At 38.5% G+C, this 16,082-nt stretch overlaps 1 protein-coding gene and 1 pseudogene across 1 annotated transcript in view; one reads left to right on the forward strand and one right to left on the reverse strand.

Moving 5' to 3' along the window:
• The first annotated feature begins 4,569 nt into the window (after positions 1-4,569).
• Positions 4,570-6,501, forward strand: LOC143386014 (frizzled-1-like; annotated as a pseudogene).
• A 1,711-nt stretch (positions 6,502-8,212) lies between these two features.
• LOC143385979 (A-kinase anchor protein 9-like) overlaps positions 8,213-16,082 on the reverse strand; it is a 105,060-nt gene continuing 97,190 nt past the window's right edge. The window contains 11 exon segments of the mRNA XM_077107908.1: positions 8,213-8,278; positions 8,898-9,086; positions 9,308-9,499; positions 10,391-10,512; positions 10,641-10,684; positions 10,686-10,699; positions 11,101-11,586; positions 12,064-12,204; positions 13,879-14,949; positions 15,337-15,516; positions 15,852-16,004. Of these exon segments, the coding sequence (XP_076964023.1) occupies positions 8,213-8,278; positions 8,898-9,086; positions 9,308-9,499; positions 10,391-10,512; positions 10,641-10,684; positions 10,686-10,699; positions 11,101-11,586; positions 12,064-12,204; positions 13,879-14,949; positions 15,337-15,516; positions 15,852-16,004 (2,658 nt within the window).

The following is a 16,082-nucleotide window of genomic DNA, read 5'->3' on the forward strand; positions in this document are numbered from 1 at the left end:
AGAGAGAGAGAGAGAGAGAGATCCTAAATAAGACAAAGTTTTGAAAAGGTTCTTAACCTTAGGACTTGTCGTATGGTCTTTTCCCAAACTTTCATGACCAGATTGATTTTATAAATCACCCTTAGGGAAGATACTGTATTCCCCCCCCCCCCCAAAAAAAAAAGAATTTGGAAAATGCTGATCTAATTCATCAGTGAATCCAAGTGTTTATACCTCTACCATATATATTCTGTTATAGAAAGCCATGTTAAATATTGAAGAACCAACATGATGGGCACCCAGAAACCACATTTTCTTCTATAATTTTTGGGAGTGAAATTGTATACATGGTGTTACTCCATGGAAGTCCAGGGATTCTGGTCAGATCCAAGACCTACTCTGCACTTATTGACTTTTGGCACCTTGATTAAACTGTTTAACTGTTTTGAGGCTGAGATTCTTTATTTATTAAAAAGGGGTAATGATTAGTATCCACCTCGGAGTACAGTTTAAGTGACACGATGTATGCCCACACAGGGCAAAACAATGACAAATATGCATGGTAGTTCCTTGAAAATATAGACTTAATCTGTATTATGATCACTGTTACTCAACAAAGACAATTCAAGCTGACGCCCACCAGCCAGCAACAAAATGACTCACTTAAAACCTTAAGGTCCCTCAAGATGCACTTGGAGCTAGCTGCTTTTGTGTCTGCATATACTTGACCATATATAATTGGAACTGGATCCAATAATTACCTATATTCAACTGACATAAGCAGTCTGGAGAAACTTCAAAAAATTTTACAAAGACCTGGTAAAATGAGATCATTGATATCAGAAAATAACTTGAGTCTAATGCTTAACAAACCAATATCAAGGAGAATCAGGTTATATTCAGTGCAAATATTATTATTACCAAGTTCAAAAGAGTTCATATGTATTTAGTAATTTTTAGGTGTGGATCTCAAGCTCTTCCACATCCTAAGAAAATGACATATTCTAAACTAATGTTAAAATAGACTACTCACATTTCTCTTCTAATAGATTGGTACCCACTGCCTTCATCACATCCCCAAAAGACTTCCTTCCACAACAGGGGCTTTCTTGGTTTTGATATTAATAGCTTCCTCTGTGTCACACAGGCTTAATTAATGAAATATTGTATGGATATAAAAAATAAATAGAAAATTGAGTTTGATTGATTGTGTGTGGGTGGGGGGGTTGTTTGCTCGTTTAACTTGTAAGACACCTCTCAGAAAATGATTTTTATAAAACATTTTTACAAGGTCTTTTTTGTATAATCTATTGAGGGAGTACATTACAAAGAATTCTCTTAAAAAAATAAAACAGACTATAGTCCATAAAAAATATAGAGAAAGGATTAAAATAAGCATCCAATGAAACTCAAGCCAAATAAGACCTTTTAACCTAAGGCACATCCCTTAATATTTCTAGGCCTGGTGTTCTTCATTGTAAACTAGAGAAAAAAAACTAGTTCCTAGATGATCTCTTTGGTTCCTTCCAGTTCTATAATCTGATGAGAATGACATTTTCTCCCCATTTCTTTTTTTTTTTGTAAACTCTGGCTGTACTTCTGAACCTCTTCTAATTAACTTCACCATTGGGTGGAAGATAAAACAAACTCAAGAATTCCATTAGAACATCTTTTGAAGCAGGAAAGTGTCACCTACTCTGAGAACAGAACTGAGTACTCTGTCATGTTCATTGTGCCCTGTGCCTTTGGTGGGGAAGAGGAAGGATTTGGGATGACAAAGTGATGGTGGTGCCTAATGAATGTGAAACTTGTTGGTCATTAATGCATAAGAATGAATTTACCTTTCACCCTGCCCAGTCACCTAAAATGACCTGTGTGAATGGAACAGAGGACAGATAAGTCTTTACCAGAAAGGAGTGAGAGAAGAGAGATGACTAGTAAGATTCCTAAGGATGGGTCCTTTCAGCATCAGGGTGGAAAGCTAGAGAAAAAAAATTGCAGGGAGCCTATTGGCCAGTATGCAGGAGGGTAAAATGAACAGTGATTGACTGTGATTACTCAAAGGTTCTCAGAGAGCACCTGTTCTTCCCAACCTCCTTTTCAATATTAAAACATGATTTATAGTCAAGGTGCACATAAGAACACACCTACATACATTCACATATAATACCTATTGTGCACTTAGTACCTTTTTTAAAAAAGCTAGGAATCAGAAGTATTTTAAAAGAAATATATACTTTATGAATTTACTATGAATACTTGAAAAATAATAATATGCATATCTGAGACAAATGTCATTTTCCTTAACAGATAGACATTGCTGCACATTCCTCAGAGACACCAATATTCATGGTGAAGAAATTGGTTGCCCTGTTTGTTTGTGCATTAGTAATCCTCATCTTAAGTGTAGAGGAATGTTATCCTCTCAAGAACAGCCTGCCCCTCTTTCACAGTTATCCTGGAGTGATTCTCTGCTTATGTGAGAAAAGATGACCTTCAATAGCTCCCTATTGTCTGCATAATTTCACTCACACATTTTAATAGGACTAAAACCTCCTTCCCTTATCATGGCCCCAGGCACACTCACATTTTCTGTCCCCTCCAGCAATTTAAGTACTTTTGAGTATCTGCACCTTGAATCTACCTGCCTCATCTTAGAACTCTCCCACCCCTTGTCACCTGAGCTAGTTGCTTCCTTGTGCTCTTTCAGCTTTGGGGTGCACATCGTGATCACAGATTTAAATTTCTGTACCCATTGTACTTTGCCCTCCCCTAAGTTGGGACCATGCCTTTTTGATCTTTGTACCCTATCACCTAAGACAGTGCATAGATACATCACGGTGGGTGCTTGGTAAGTACCTAGTAAACAAATGAATAGGTTAAAGAGTGATAGAAAATAATTACAGAAAAGTATACTGAGGTAGAGTCTAATCAAAGGTCAAAATCCTTAGTAGAACTAAAAATACAATGGCACTTTATTGGTAAAACTAAGTCACATAGTTAAGCCATCATTTAAAATAATCAAAGAAAACAAAAATGTGTCTGCTGTGGTGGACGGGGTTGTTTGGGAATTCGAAAGGGACTGTGCCATTTGCTTTTTTCTCCCCGAGACTTTGTTGTTTGTTTATATGTTTGTTTTAAACTGGAGTCTTCAGTTGTGTGTACGGGTAAAAGATCATGCTGCAGCTCATCCTGTGAAACCGAAAAGATTCTGATCCCAGGAGTTCCCATCAGAGCCCAGGGCATCCCCTCTCCCCAGCCAGCATGGTGTAGGAAGGTTTCCATTATCTCTCCAGGAGCTCAGGCTGGCCGCCAGCGCAGCTCTGGCCCGCGCCACCTCTGAGGGTCTCAAAAGCCCCCACCATCTTCTTTCTTGAGTTCTCAAGTTTTTCTCTCTAAAAATGTCATGGATAGTTTTCCTTTGCTTCTGTTTCTTACTTAATTAAAGAAGAAAAAAGAAAGTTTGACTTCAAGAAGAATGATAATAGCAGAATGAGCGTCTGGCTTTACTTTTTAAATTCCATCAAAGTTTGAGTTTTGTTGTTTTTCTTCATTTGACAGCGATCCGGTGAACTTATCCTTCCTTCGGGGAAATGGCTAGTCCAAAGCCCGCCAAACCCAATGGGAGAGCTATACGATTTGTTTAAAACAAAACCCTGACAGAAACAAACTCAAAAGAAACCGTACTCTCCATAAGTCAGAGGCATGTGTTCTGATCTCAGTTCTTGGTTTGGCTGTTTTTAACCAGTGTTAAGAGCAGGAAAGAAAAGCAAAGCTATATCACGCAGTCCGCCGACGCCTATTCACTATATCTAGTAGCATATGGGAACATTCTCCTACTTGTCCTCGCCTTTTCTTCCGCAAAAGCAAAAGCAACCAAGCCTGCCCCGCTTCTTAGCAAAACCACCGTTTGTGCCTGAGCAGTGCCTGTGCCACCACCACCACTTCCTCCTCCTCCGGCCACCTTCTCCCCGTCCTCCTCCCGCCTGCAGCCGGCTTTTGCACTGACTAGGAGGCTGCTGGCTCCCTTTGCGTCGGAAAGCGGGTGCCGCGATTGGGCGACGGTCCCTGAGCCTCCAGTTCCGCATGGGTTTCAAGGCTTCTCCCTCCTAGTGAAAGACAGACTGCCGGGCGCCTGGAAACCGGTCGGAGAGCGCGCTAGGGAATGGAGAGGGAGCGAGTTGAGGGATTGACACAAATGGTCAGGCGGTGGCGGAGAAGGAGGCGGAGGCGCTGGGGGGAGTCGGGGCCGCTGGGTTGCGGAGAGTTGCACGCTCAACGGGGCCGCGGCCACTAACGCGGCGCCGCCAGCCGGGAGCTAGCGAGCCAAGGGCCAGGAAGGTGGGACGCGATCCGGCGCGCCCGTGCCACCCGGGCTCTCCCGGCGGCCCGCGCTTCATGAACCGCAAGTTTCCACGGCGGTGGCGACGGCTGCGGGGCGCAGAGAAGCAACCCCGGGAGCGGGCGGATCGCGGCTCGGGCTAGACGGAGGGCACCGGCGAGGAGATCTCCTTGGTTGTCGGAGTAGCCACCGCTGGCCGTGCCACTCCAGCCCCTGCCGAGCCGCGCCAAGAAAGGAACCAAGAAAGTATGGCTGAGGAGGAGGCGCCTAAGAAGTCCCAGGCCGCAGGCGGCAGCGCGAGCTGGAAACTTTGTGTCGGGGCGCTCCCGGCCCAGCCGGTGGAGGAGGGGAGCAGGATTTCGGGCAGCCACCGCTGTCCCCTAGCTGGCCCCGGGCGCTTGGTGCCCCGGCTGTTACTGCTGCTTTGGTTGCTGGAGGCTCCGCTGCTGCTGGGGGTCCGAGCGCAGGCGGCGGGCCAGGGGACTGGCCAGGGGCCCGGGCCCAGGCAGCAACCCCCGCCGCCTCCGCCTCCGCCTCAGCAGCAGCAGAGTGGACAGCAGTACAATGGCGAGCGGGGTATCTCCATCCCGGACCATGGCTACTGCCAGCCTATCTCCATCCCGCTGTGCATGAATATTGCATACAACCAGACCATCATGCCCAACCTTCTGGGCCACACGAACCAGGAGGACGCGGGCCTCGAGGTGCACCAGTTCTACCCACTGGTGAAGGTGCAGTGTTCCGCCGAGCTCAAGTTCTTCCTGTGCTCCATGTATGCGCCTGTGTGCACAGTGCTGGAGCAAGCGCTGCCGCCCTGCCGCTCCCTGTTCGAGCGAGCGCGCCAGGGTTGTGAAGCGCTCATGAACAGTTTCGACTTCCAGTGGCCAGACACGCTCAAGTGTGAGAAGTTCCCGGTGCATGGCGCTGGGGAGTTGTGCATGGGCCAAAACACGTCGGACAAAGGTACGCCCTGACGCCCTCGCTACTGCCAGAGTTCTGGACCAGCAACCCCCAGCATGGCGGCGGTGGGCACCAGGGTGCCGGCTTGTCTGAGCGAGGCAAATTCTCTTGCCCGCGCGCCCTCAAGGTGCCCTCCTACCTCAACTACCACTTTCTGGGGGAGAAGGACTGCGGCGCGCCCTGTGAGCCGACCAAAGTGTATGGGCTCATGTACTTTGGGCCCGAGGAGCTGCGTTTCTTGTGCACCTGGATCAGCATCTGGTCGGTGCTGTGCTGTGCTTCCACTCTCTTCAAGGTGCTCACATACCTGGTGGACATGAGGCGCTTCAGCTATCCTGAACGGCCCATCATCTTCCTGTTCGGCTGTTACACCGCGGTTGCGGTGGCCTACATCGCCGGTTTCCTGCCGGGTGGTGTGTAACGACAAGTTCTCTGAGGTTGGGGCGCGAACGGTGGCGCAGGGCACCAAGAAGGAGGGCTGCACTATCCTCTTCGTGATGCTCTACTTCTTCAGCATGGCCAGCTCCATCTGGTGGGTGATTCTGTCCCTCACCTGGTTCCTCGCGGTCGGCATGAAGTGGGGCCACGAGGCCATCGAGGCCAATTCGCAGTATTTTCACCTGGCTGCCTGGGCTGTGCCAGCCATCAAAACCATCACCATCCTGGCGCTGGGCCAGATGGACGGTGATGTGCTGAGCAGAGAGTGCTTTGTGGGGCTCAACAACGTGGACGCCATATGTGGCTTCGTGCTGGCACCCCTCTTCCTATACCTGTTCATCGGCACGTCTTTCCTGCTGGCTAGCTTCGTGTCGTTCTTCCGCATTCGCACCATCATGAAGCACGATGGCACCAAGACCAAGAAGTTGGAGAAGCTCATGGTGCGCATTGGTGTGTTCAGCGTGCTGTACACTGTGCCAGCCACCATTGTCATTGCCTGCTACTTCTAAGAGCAGACCTTCCGGGACCAGTGGGAACGCAGCTGGGTGGCCCAGAGCTGTAAGACCTATGCCATCCCCTGCCCTCACCTCCAGGGAGGTGGAGATGTCCCACCACACCCACCCATGAGCCCTGACTTCACAGTCTTCATGATCAAGTATCTTATGACTCTGATCGTGGGCATCATGTCGGGCTTCTGGATCTGGTCAGGTAAGACACTCAACTCCTGGAGGAAGTTCTACAGGAGGCTCACCAACAGCAAACAGGGGGAGACCACCCTTTGAGACCTGGGGACTCAACCCACCCCGCAAAAAAGCCGGCCCCATGGGATTCATGCCTAGCCTGGTTGACTTTCCGCAGCCTCCTTTCAGCAACACAGCTCCTGCAAATGCTTCCATCCCTGGGGCAAACGGACTGGAGGGCCCCACTGCCTGAGGGGTGTGGATCGACCTCTCCTGCCCTCACACTCTGGTACCAGGACTGTAATGCTTTTATGAATGTAAATAGCCTGTGTAAGATTTTTGTAAGTATATTTGTATTTAAAGACTAGCGATCACGCGGTTTTCTTTTTAAAAATTTTAACTGTTTAGAGCGGTTTAACCATTTTAGGCTTTTTTCTCTCTCCGCTTTTCCGAGGACCACAAGGGAGGTAAAACCAGGGCACACCGGAAGAAGCATAGAGCTTTGTGTGGGTTGGGAGAGACTGAAAGTGGGGTGGTGGTTACAAAATGTTAATTCTAATTGCATACTGATGCCTGGCAACCTGCCTTTGAGAGTGAGACAGCCTGCCTTTAGATTTTACCCTTTGGTAAAATGGAAACGTTGAGGTCACCTGGAAAGCTTTGTGAAGGAGTGGATCTTTGCTTTCCTTAACAGGACAGCAGAACATTAGCAGAATATGAAAACTTGAAGGAGATTTCAGTGTAATGGACTTCCTCAAAATTAAGAACTATTTTCTTATTTTTAATCAAATAATAATTAGACATATCAGAAACTTTAAAATGTAAAAGTTGTACACTTTCAACATATTATTATTATTATTATTATTATTATTCTGAGGGAGGAGCAGTCTGCACGACTAATGATAACCTAGTAAGATTTCAGGAGGTAAAAGAGAAGGAATAATTGAGGGGCTTAGCTTCTGAAAGCAAACAAAAATATGGGCATGCATGCTAAAGGGAAACTGTGTGCAGATCTATTGCATTAAATCTTGTGTGCTCCTTTTTGAATTTACAAAAATGTGTCGAATGTAAATCTTTCAAAGCCATTTAAAATATTTTCACCCATTTGTATAATTATATGAGTTTGTTTTGTAACATACCTAGGTTTGGTTTATCATTTCTTGTTCTCTTTTCAAGGTCATTTTCTTGTCATTAATTTGAGCATGTGGTACTTCAATTTCAGATAATAAGCTTCTTCTGTCTATTTTTAACTACTGATTTGATGCTGTTATAGGTCTTTTCAGGTATTCTGTTTCTTCCAGCATGAATTTTGATAAGTGATTTTTTTTTAATTTCACCTCAATTTTCTTATTTGTATAAATAAAATAATTTATAATATTTTGTTATTTTATTTTTAACATGTTTAATTATGATCTCATATTCATTTATAACATTTAAAAATCGTAATGAATTCTCCAGAAAAGATTTTCTTATTAGCATTTTCAAGGAACCAATTTTTAATGATTTATCCTCTATATTGTACTGTACATTTTATTAATGTTTTTTACTTTATTATAGTTAATCCTCATTATTAATGGATCCTGTGTTTTCAGATTTGTCTACTTGATAAAAAGTTTTTGTAACCCTCAAACCAATACTTGTATTGCTTTGTCAGACATAGTTAGAGTAGTAAAAAATTTAAATTTCCTCATGCACATGTTCCTGGCTAAGTTAAACAAGGGCATACTCTACCTTTGTATTTTAGCTCTCATATTGTACACAAATGTCCTGTTTAGTAACTTGTTTTTCCATATTGTGCTTTTTATTTGTGATTTCATGGTTTTAAATGGCCCACAAGTGAAGGGCTTGGTGTTCCTAATTGCAAGAAATCTGTGACGTGCTTTAAGGAGAAAAGTGTGTTAGATAAGCTTCTGTATGATTGCTCTTGGCCATGTTAAACATTAATGAATAATATACAACACAGAAGGTATCTTTTTTCTCTTTTTAATGGCACTGAGTACTGAGCCCAGGGCCAAGAGTATGCTTGGCAAGCATTCTACCACTGAGATACATTTCTTCTCCCCTCCCCATATAAGATTTCTTTAAACACAACCACACAGAAAATAAGATCATGTATTGACTGGTTGATGAAAATATTGTGATTGAGGCTTGCAGTAACCTATTTCTGTATTTCCCACAGGAGCAATGACTCCTTGTAGGTTTATAAAATATAACTACTGAAAATAATGATAAGTGACTGTATCTTATTCCTTCTCTTTTCTTTAGGTTTTACAGCTCTTTCTAAATTTCCAAGTTTGAGGACTATCTCATTAATTTTAAGTTTTTCTTACTTTCTAATATAAGACAAAAGGTAATGTTCTTCTCCTAAATACTCTTAGTGGCCCCTGTTAAAAATGCTTATCTTCATACTTAAATTAAGACTCTAAAACAAATCAGCAACTGATTTTTTTATTACTATTAAAAATAGTATTCTTTAAAATAAAATTTTGTTTTGATACTTGTTCTTGTATTCACTGTTCCAAACACTTTAATAATCCAACTGCATCTTTAGTGCCTAGAGCTGTCAGTTCAATCTGAAAAGCAGCTAGCAAAACATTGTGCTCCTTTAAGAAAACATGTTGGAGAGCAAGTAGAAATTCCCCTCACCAGTCCGGGAGGCTCTCATGAGATTGAGAATTATCATTAACCTAGCAGAGTACAAATAACAAAAGTTAGGTTTCAAATAAACATGTTTTTAAAACATTCTACTAACCAAAATAGGTATTTAAAAGAATGTATGTATTTTTGAGTCTGAAAATACAGACAATAATTTATGTGAAAATTCATATAAAAAAGAATTTAATTTACAAAGTTCATTATCGTCATTAAAAATAACAATGCTACAAAGAATATAATATTCTTTGGGTACCTCAGATTCCCTGTGCACTTGTATGTTGGTAATTAAATCCTTAAGAGATGAGATGATATTAAGATAAGATCTTCTCTCTTCTAGCCAAAATTCTGAAATCTGTTGAATAGAATGGTCTTCTCTTTCACCACATAGTGACTCAGTGAGAGAAAGCACCTGCAAGCCCTCATTATGAACAGCTTTCAGTAATCCCTAGAAACCAAAATCCAAAAGCCAAAGTTATGACAACTTCTCCAAATACTGAAAAAATGAGAGCTACAAGGAGAAATATTAAGCAATATAGCATTATGAAGCAAAATAGATTTAGAAAAGCAACCGCAGAAAAGAAACTCCAGGCACCTTTACTAAATGCCTTCTTCCTGTGGAGAGCTAAGTCAATTGCAACAGATGGTCTATGATTTCCATAGCTTTCACCTCTAAGTTCCTTCAGTTTAGCTAATGTACTCTTCCTAGATTTAATGATTAGCCATTGATTTGACCAAAAGAAATACCGTGGGAAAAACTTCCATTCCTTGAGACTGATTTTATAATTTTGGCAAACAAAATCAGCAATAATAAAAATTATTTTTTTAAATCTTCATAACATAATTATTTAATATATTGTATTTTATTATTTGTGGAATATGGAAATAAAATGAAATACAATATATTATTATTTGTGGAATATGGAAATAAAATGAAATAGATTCTCATGGATTTTTTTTCTTTTAAGTCATTTATTTTAGCCTGTTTTCATTTGAAGCATGAGGTGAGTGCTACCTTTTGCTTCTATTTGATGGGGTGGACTGTACTAGACATTGTTTGAGCAACCAGGGATGCTACTTCCAACATCCTTTTTCCTCAATATCTAGTTAACAGATAATTGACCAAAAGATCTGGTCACTAATTCTGGAAGAAAGGAGGGAGTGGAGGGCAGCATAGTTTCTCCCTCTCTCTCCCCCTTCCTTCGATCTTTCTTGCTATACAGTTTTTTTCAGAGATCCAGTATATAACTTTAAATAAACTACTATGTTCAACATAGAAATTATACTGGATAAGTTTACTAAAATATATTATGTTTCAGTAATATTTATCTTTCAGTACCTTTATTTTCTTTGGAAATGATTCTGTTATATTTTCACCTTCTTCTCCTCGTCCTTCTGATGCTGTGTCAAATCCCTGATTTTGTGTAAGATAAACTCCCTGACTCCAGTCTGATCCAGAATCTAAAATAAAGAAAACAATCATTTGTTGTTAAACAAACAAACAAAAATAAAAAAACATACCCTCTCCAAACAAAAATAACACGTTTTAATCAAATACTATAAACATTCCAGAATTTTATATAACTTACCACTGGAATATATTTCTCTAGTTTTGTAAGCATTAGAATACGTTAGGAATCAAGGATCCCTAATTAGAAAAAAGAAACAACATACATAAATATTTTTGTTTTAATAAAAACAGAACCCAAAGAACTATTTTGCTGTTATAATGCTGTAAAAAGAAAAAAAAAGGAAAGAAAAAGAAAAAACTCAATCTAAGCATACTTTAAATGAAACTATGATTTATAACAAGTCTGTAATTTTTTCCTTATGGATATTACCATAGTAAGAAGAGATAGTTATTATTTAAGGAACCATAACAAGTTGCAAACTTACATAAGAACTCTATTATCTAATACAATGGGGAGACTTAAATTCTAATAGTATAAAGAAAAGATATTTCTCAAATTTCTTTTAAAATTTTTGCTTAAAAACAGATTGTTGACAACAGTGGAAACTCCCCCCACATGACAACAACAAAATAAATACCTCTTTAGGTCCCAGACACTGTATCACTGCCTTCAATGTACCACACTCCTCTGTCAGTAACTCAACAGCAACATAATGTTCCCTCTTTAAAGTTTCAGTTTCTGAAATATGTCTGGATTCCATATCCAAAATTTCAGTGGCATGAAGTTCTTGTATGTGTTCAATTCTTTCAGTAAATTGCCTAATTATTTCAGAGACTTTTTCTGAGGAACAGCTAGTCTGTATATCAATTTGAATTCCTGCATTTTTAACAAGAATTTGTGGAATCTGGTTGCTCATGTTGACCTTGAGTATTTGGTCCGTTTGGGACGCAGTGTTTTTACCTACTACAATAGGAAGTGGCTCTAAGCAGATGTTTCTGTTTGCTGGTACTTCAGACTTATCCTCTTTTATTAAGAAGTGGGATAATTTCTTTTTTTCCTCGACAAGTTGATTCTTAACTTGGCTTAAATCTCTCTGAAGAGATGCCATATTTGTCTCTTTTACCTACAACAGAGATGAATTAAGTTGAAAATCTTGCACATCAAATGAAGAACTTACAGTGGAGAGGGAAAGAGTATAATTTCATTTATATGTTCACTTGCCTCAGAAAAATAGGAAAAACACTTTGGAAACTGTAACACATATATACTTTCACATGTATGTATGGTCACAGGTTACTACAAAATTGAAATAATTTTATTAGCCTTTACTTTTGTTTCCCAGGGGATTTAAGTTCTCTTTAAAAGCAGTTTTTCGCTTCCTTTGCTAAAAGACTAGAGATTAAAAGCATTCTTCTAATATAAAGATTCCTAGCAAAACAAGCAAGGAGATGGTGAATAGATTTTTAACAATGAATTTTTCAAAAAGACTTGTAAATTTAGTTTTTAAGTTATGGCTCTGGACTTGTTTCTATAGGACAATTTGAAAGGGAATTAAGATGGGTAGAAATGAATGAATTAGGAGTTATGTTACTTGTCTCACCAAAAGCTCTTTTTGAAGTTTTTCTGTCCTTTCTTTGAAAGTGGCAAGTTCTTCTTTGGTAGCCACTAACTCCATTCTAAGAGCCTCAAGTTCTTCAAAAAATCCACTTTCTCCACTGGCATTTATTAACTCAGTAGTTGTCTGGAGACAGTAGAAAACATAAGAAATACATCATTTAAAAAAAAGAGCTAAATTCAAAGCATTTACACATTCTAATGAAGCTTTTCCAAGACTGACTGCCTAGGGGTTTTAGTGATAAATGCTCTTTCAACAAACAGTGAAACATTTTAAGAATCATCATTTTGTATTCTTAAGGAAATAAGAAAGATTTTCTGGGAATGAAAGACAAATCATGCCATTAATATATATAACATTTATAAATTATTGATAAAAATATTCTTTGTGCCACTCAAAAGTTTCATATTTATATTACTTTCCTCAAAAGATATGAGCTCAAAGATAATTATTATAAGTTATACCTAAAAAGTTATATTAATATTTTAATAATTATTACCTACAGTAATATGCAATTCCAATGAGCTAGGAAGAAAAAGTATAGTGAATGAAATTATTATCCTTTGCCAATATAAATTAAGTAGACATAAAATCCCAATGTATCAATCTTCTGGGGCAGATAAGACTGAACTTCTGGTACTTGAAATTGTAAGTTTATTAAGTGAGGGAACTTGTCATATCTGTCATACACTAAGAAATAACTGCAATTTCTGATCTTTATGTAAGTAGACTTAGGTCAGTTACAAATTTTTCCTAAGAAGAATAAAATATACTATGAGGCATAAAATTTGCCAAGCTAATAACTTGTTACTCATATGTTAATTCAATATGAATATATTTTGATATTTTTATAATTGTATCTCACCTACATAACTTTCACAGATTTTATGCCGAAATTGTTTTTGCAAAAGTGTGGTATGACCATTTTATAAAGCTCTCCCCCAACCAAAAAAAAAATTGTGCTGGTATTAATTTAAAATCATCTATTAATAAACTGTCTTCGGTGCAAGATTAGAATGTATAGAATACTTATGAATATACATTACTGTGGTGTTGATGATTATAGGGTGCACTATGGTACTTAAAAGAGATGATGACATAACATACTTAGTAGAGGTACATTAAGGGGGAAAATATCCACAGAAATTCTAGAAGACATTTGCTAAATTTAATGTTTCCATATTTATTTGAACTGTTCTAATTAATGACAACCCTGATTGAATAAAGATGTTTGACGATCACAAAATATAATTAGGGCCCATTATTCTAATGATAATAAAATGACCCTATAGTGTTAAATTTAATCTGGTCTCTATACCTTGAGTTTCTGTGTAGGAAACTGCAATATAACTTGGTAGGGAAACAAATGAACAGAGTATAATCACCTACTAAGTCTCAGCCAATGATAATAGGCAACTATATTTCAGCCAATCCTAGGCAATCAACCAATCAAATCACATCCAAACAAGGTCTAGCCATGACCAATCAAGCAATTTCTGAATTTTATTTGTGAGTTCTGCCTCTAAATCCACCCACTGTTGCACAGTGAAGCTGTTCGAATCTCTTCTGTTTCTGAGTGTTGCACAATGCATGTAGCACTTTTTGCTCAAACAAACTCTTTAGTTTGTCTAAAGTTCTTTAAGAACAGTATGATTTTTTAAATAAAATCCCATTATGTATAAATTGGTAGGTGTCAGCAAAACTGTTTGACTTAGTAAATTACCAATCAGCTTAATAAGCAAAGGAAAAAAAAAGAGTTTCTTGGGGTATTTATGTGAAAAATTCAAATATAAAGCTAACCTTGAGAACAAAATCTCCATGAGGGCTTCTCTTCCTTTCTTTTCCTTCTAGTTTTCTCTTACTGTCCTCCAATAACTTCTGCAGTTCTATCAGCTTCTTTTCTTTTTCCAAAGCATTTTTCTCTGCAGTTTCTACTTGTTCTTTTTCTGAAATCAAAGTAGTATGCATTTCAATCACTTGTCTTTCTAAGTCTGATATTCTCAAGGTTAATGCAGACATATCTGACTCCATCTTGTTTTCTGTTATTTGATTTAAATTCTGCATATTTTCCTTTTCAAGTTCTGATGAAGCTATTCCTTTATCTTGATAGAATTTCACATATTCCTGAACTGCCTCAAGTTGGACTTGACTTACAAGAGCAGCAGCTACTTTCTCCTCAAGTACTTTCTGTAGGTTTACGATCTTCTTCTGAAGCATTTCTGTTTCAGATTGGCCTTGTTCTTTTATGTCTTCTATTTGTTTATAACACTGGATAAGTTCTAAGTCCTTTGTGCTAACAGAGCTCTCAAGCTGTAGCAGTTTTGTTTCCAAATTTCTGGAAACTTCCGCGCTTTCTTCAAAAGATCTGAGATACATCTTGTTCTCAGGTGGTTTAAGAACATCTTCAATATGGATTACTTCCAGTTCGGGTTGGTCTTTGCTGAGATCATCTATAGTCATGCTAACACTTTCATCTGGTATACTTTGGATTTTTTCCTTATGGTCATGTTCTCTCTTCAAGTTGACTAATTCTTGTGTTAGCTGATCCATTTTAAAATTGGTTTCTTTAAGTACATTTTTTGTGAAGGCCATTTCTTCATTAGTGATTTTTACTTGCTGTTCCAAAGCCAGCTTTTCAGCTATAACCTTTTCCAACTGATGTTTCAAGCTGTCCTCTTGTTCTGAGGGGGAATTGGTATCCAACAACATATTCTGTTTAATATATGACAATTCCTCCTGAAGTTTTTCAATCACTTCATTGAGCTTGTCTGTTTCTTCTTCTCTATTTTTCTTCAAACGTTCTTGATCACTCTTTAGACATTCTATTTGGGCTTCAAGATCCCTTATCAGTTCATTTTTTTCTTCAAAATCCTATTAGTTAATTCGAAAAAGGGAAACACAGAAAAGTATGTATTCATATTTTAAAATTTTGTTTTATTTTAGGGTAAAAACTTAAAGATGATCAGGCACAAAAGCTGTATAGCTTGTCAGACACATTATGTTACTTTCAATATAGACCAACACCTCCCTTATCACATCAAACAAAGACCTTATTTAGAACATCATTCTGGAAGTTCTATTACACATAAGTGGCTTATGCTTTTAGTATTTGATTCTCTAATAGGAAAATGTCAACATTAGTACATTTTATTGCAAAGGATAAAATACTGAATTAAGTCTATAACAGATGGCATCCAAAGCTAATTACTCTATTTAACTATTAGATTTCAGATAATAACCAATTTTAAATGAGTATACCTTGTTATCTGTTGTAAGTCTAAGTTGTTGATGAAAGTCTCTAATTTGCTCATTTAATCGATCAATTTTTACCTCTTTTTCCTGTATTATTTGAGCAAATTTCCCAAAAAGCATATACTGGTCATGAGTAGAGATAGCCTCAGGATCCATTATGGCAAATCTCAATTTCTCCATTTCATCCTAGTGACAAAAATAACTATCATAGTTGGATGTATTCATGACTGGCATTTTTCACAACATTGTTTCAATTAAGTCTTATAAAAAATACATTTCCTACAATGTACAAGTAAAAAAAATTAGACATAATGTAGATCAATAATTCTTGAAATATTTTAATAAAAGATCTCAAAAATTTAATTATACACAGAAAATAAGTTCCATGCAAATCTATTTGCTTGCTAGTGTTCTTCGAGTGAGTATTATTTAGATCTGGACTTAGTAAATGTTTATTATAACTACATAGGAGAAAAACTTATTATCTCTTTATAGAAAATTTTTTTTTCTAAAATAGTTACCTTGAATAATTTATTTTCTTGTTCAAGTTCCTGTAGACGGGTAGTGGATTCCTTTTTCTGTATTTCCAATTGCATATGTAGTTGCTGAACTTCTTCATTTTTATTTTCAAGCTCATCTCTAAATTGCTCTAGTTGTTCTTCTAAGTTTGTTATCTTTAATATCAAAATTATGAAAAGTAAAGAAGAAAAACTTTATACAGATGTTTGTCGAGATAGAATTAAGAATGTTGG

The sequence above is a fragment of the Callospermophilus lateralis genome (genome assembly GCF_048772815.1).
Source record: "Callospermophilus lateralis isolate mCalLat2 chromosome 11 unlocalized genomic scaffold, mCalLat2.hap1 SUPER_11_unloc_3, whole genome shotgun sequence".
NCBI classification, from domain to species: Eukaryota; Metazoa; Chordata; class Mammalia; order Rodentia; family Sciuridae; genus Callospermophilus; species Callospermophilus lateralis.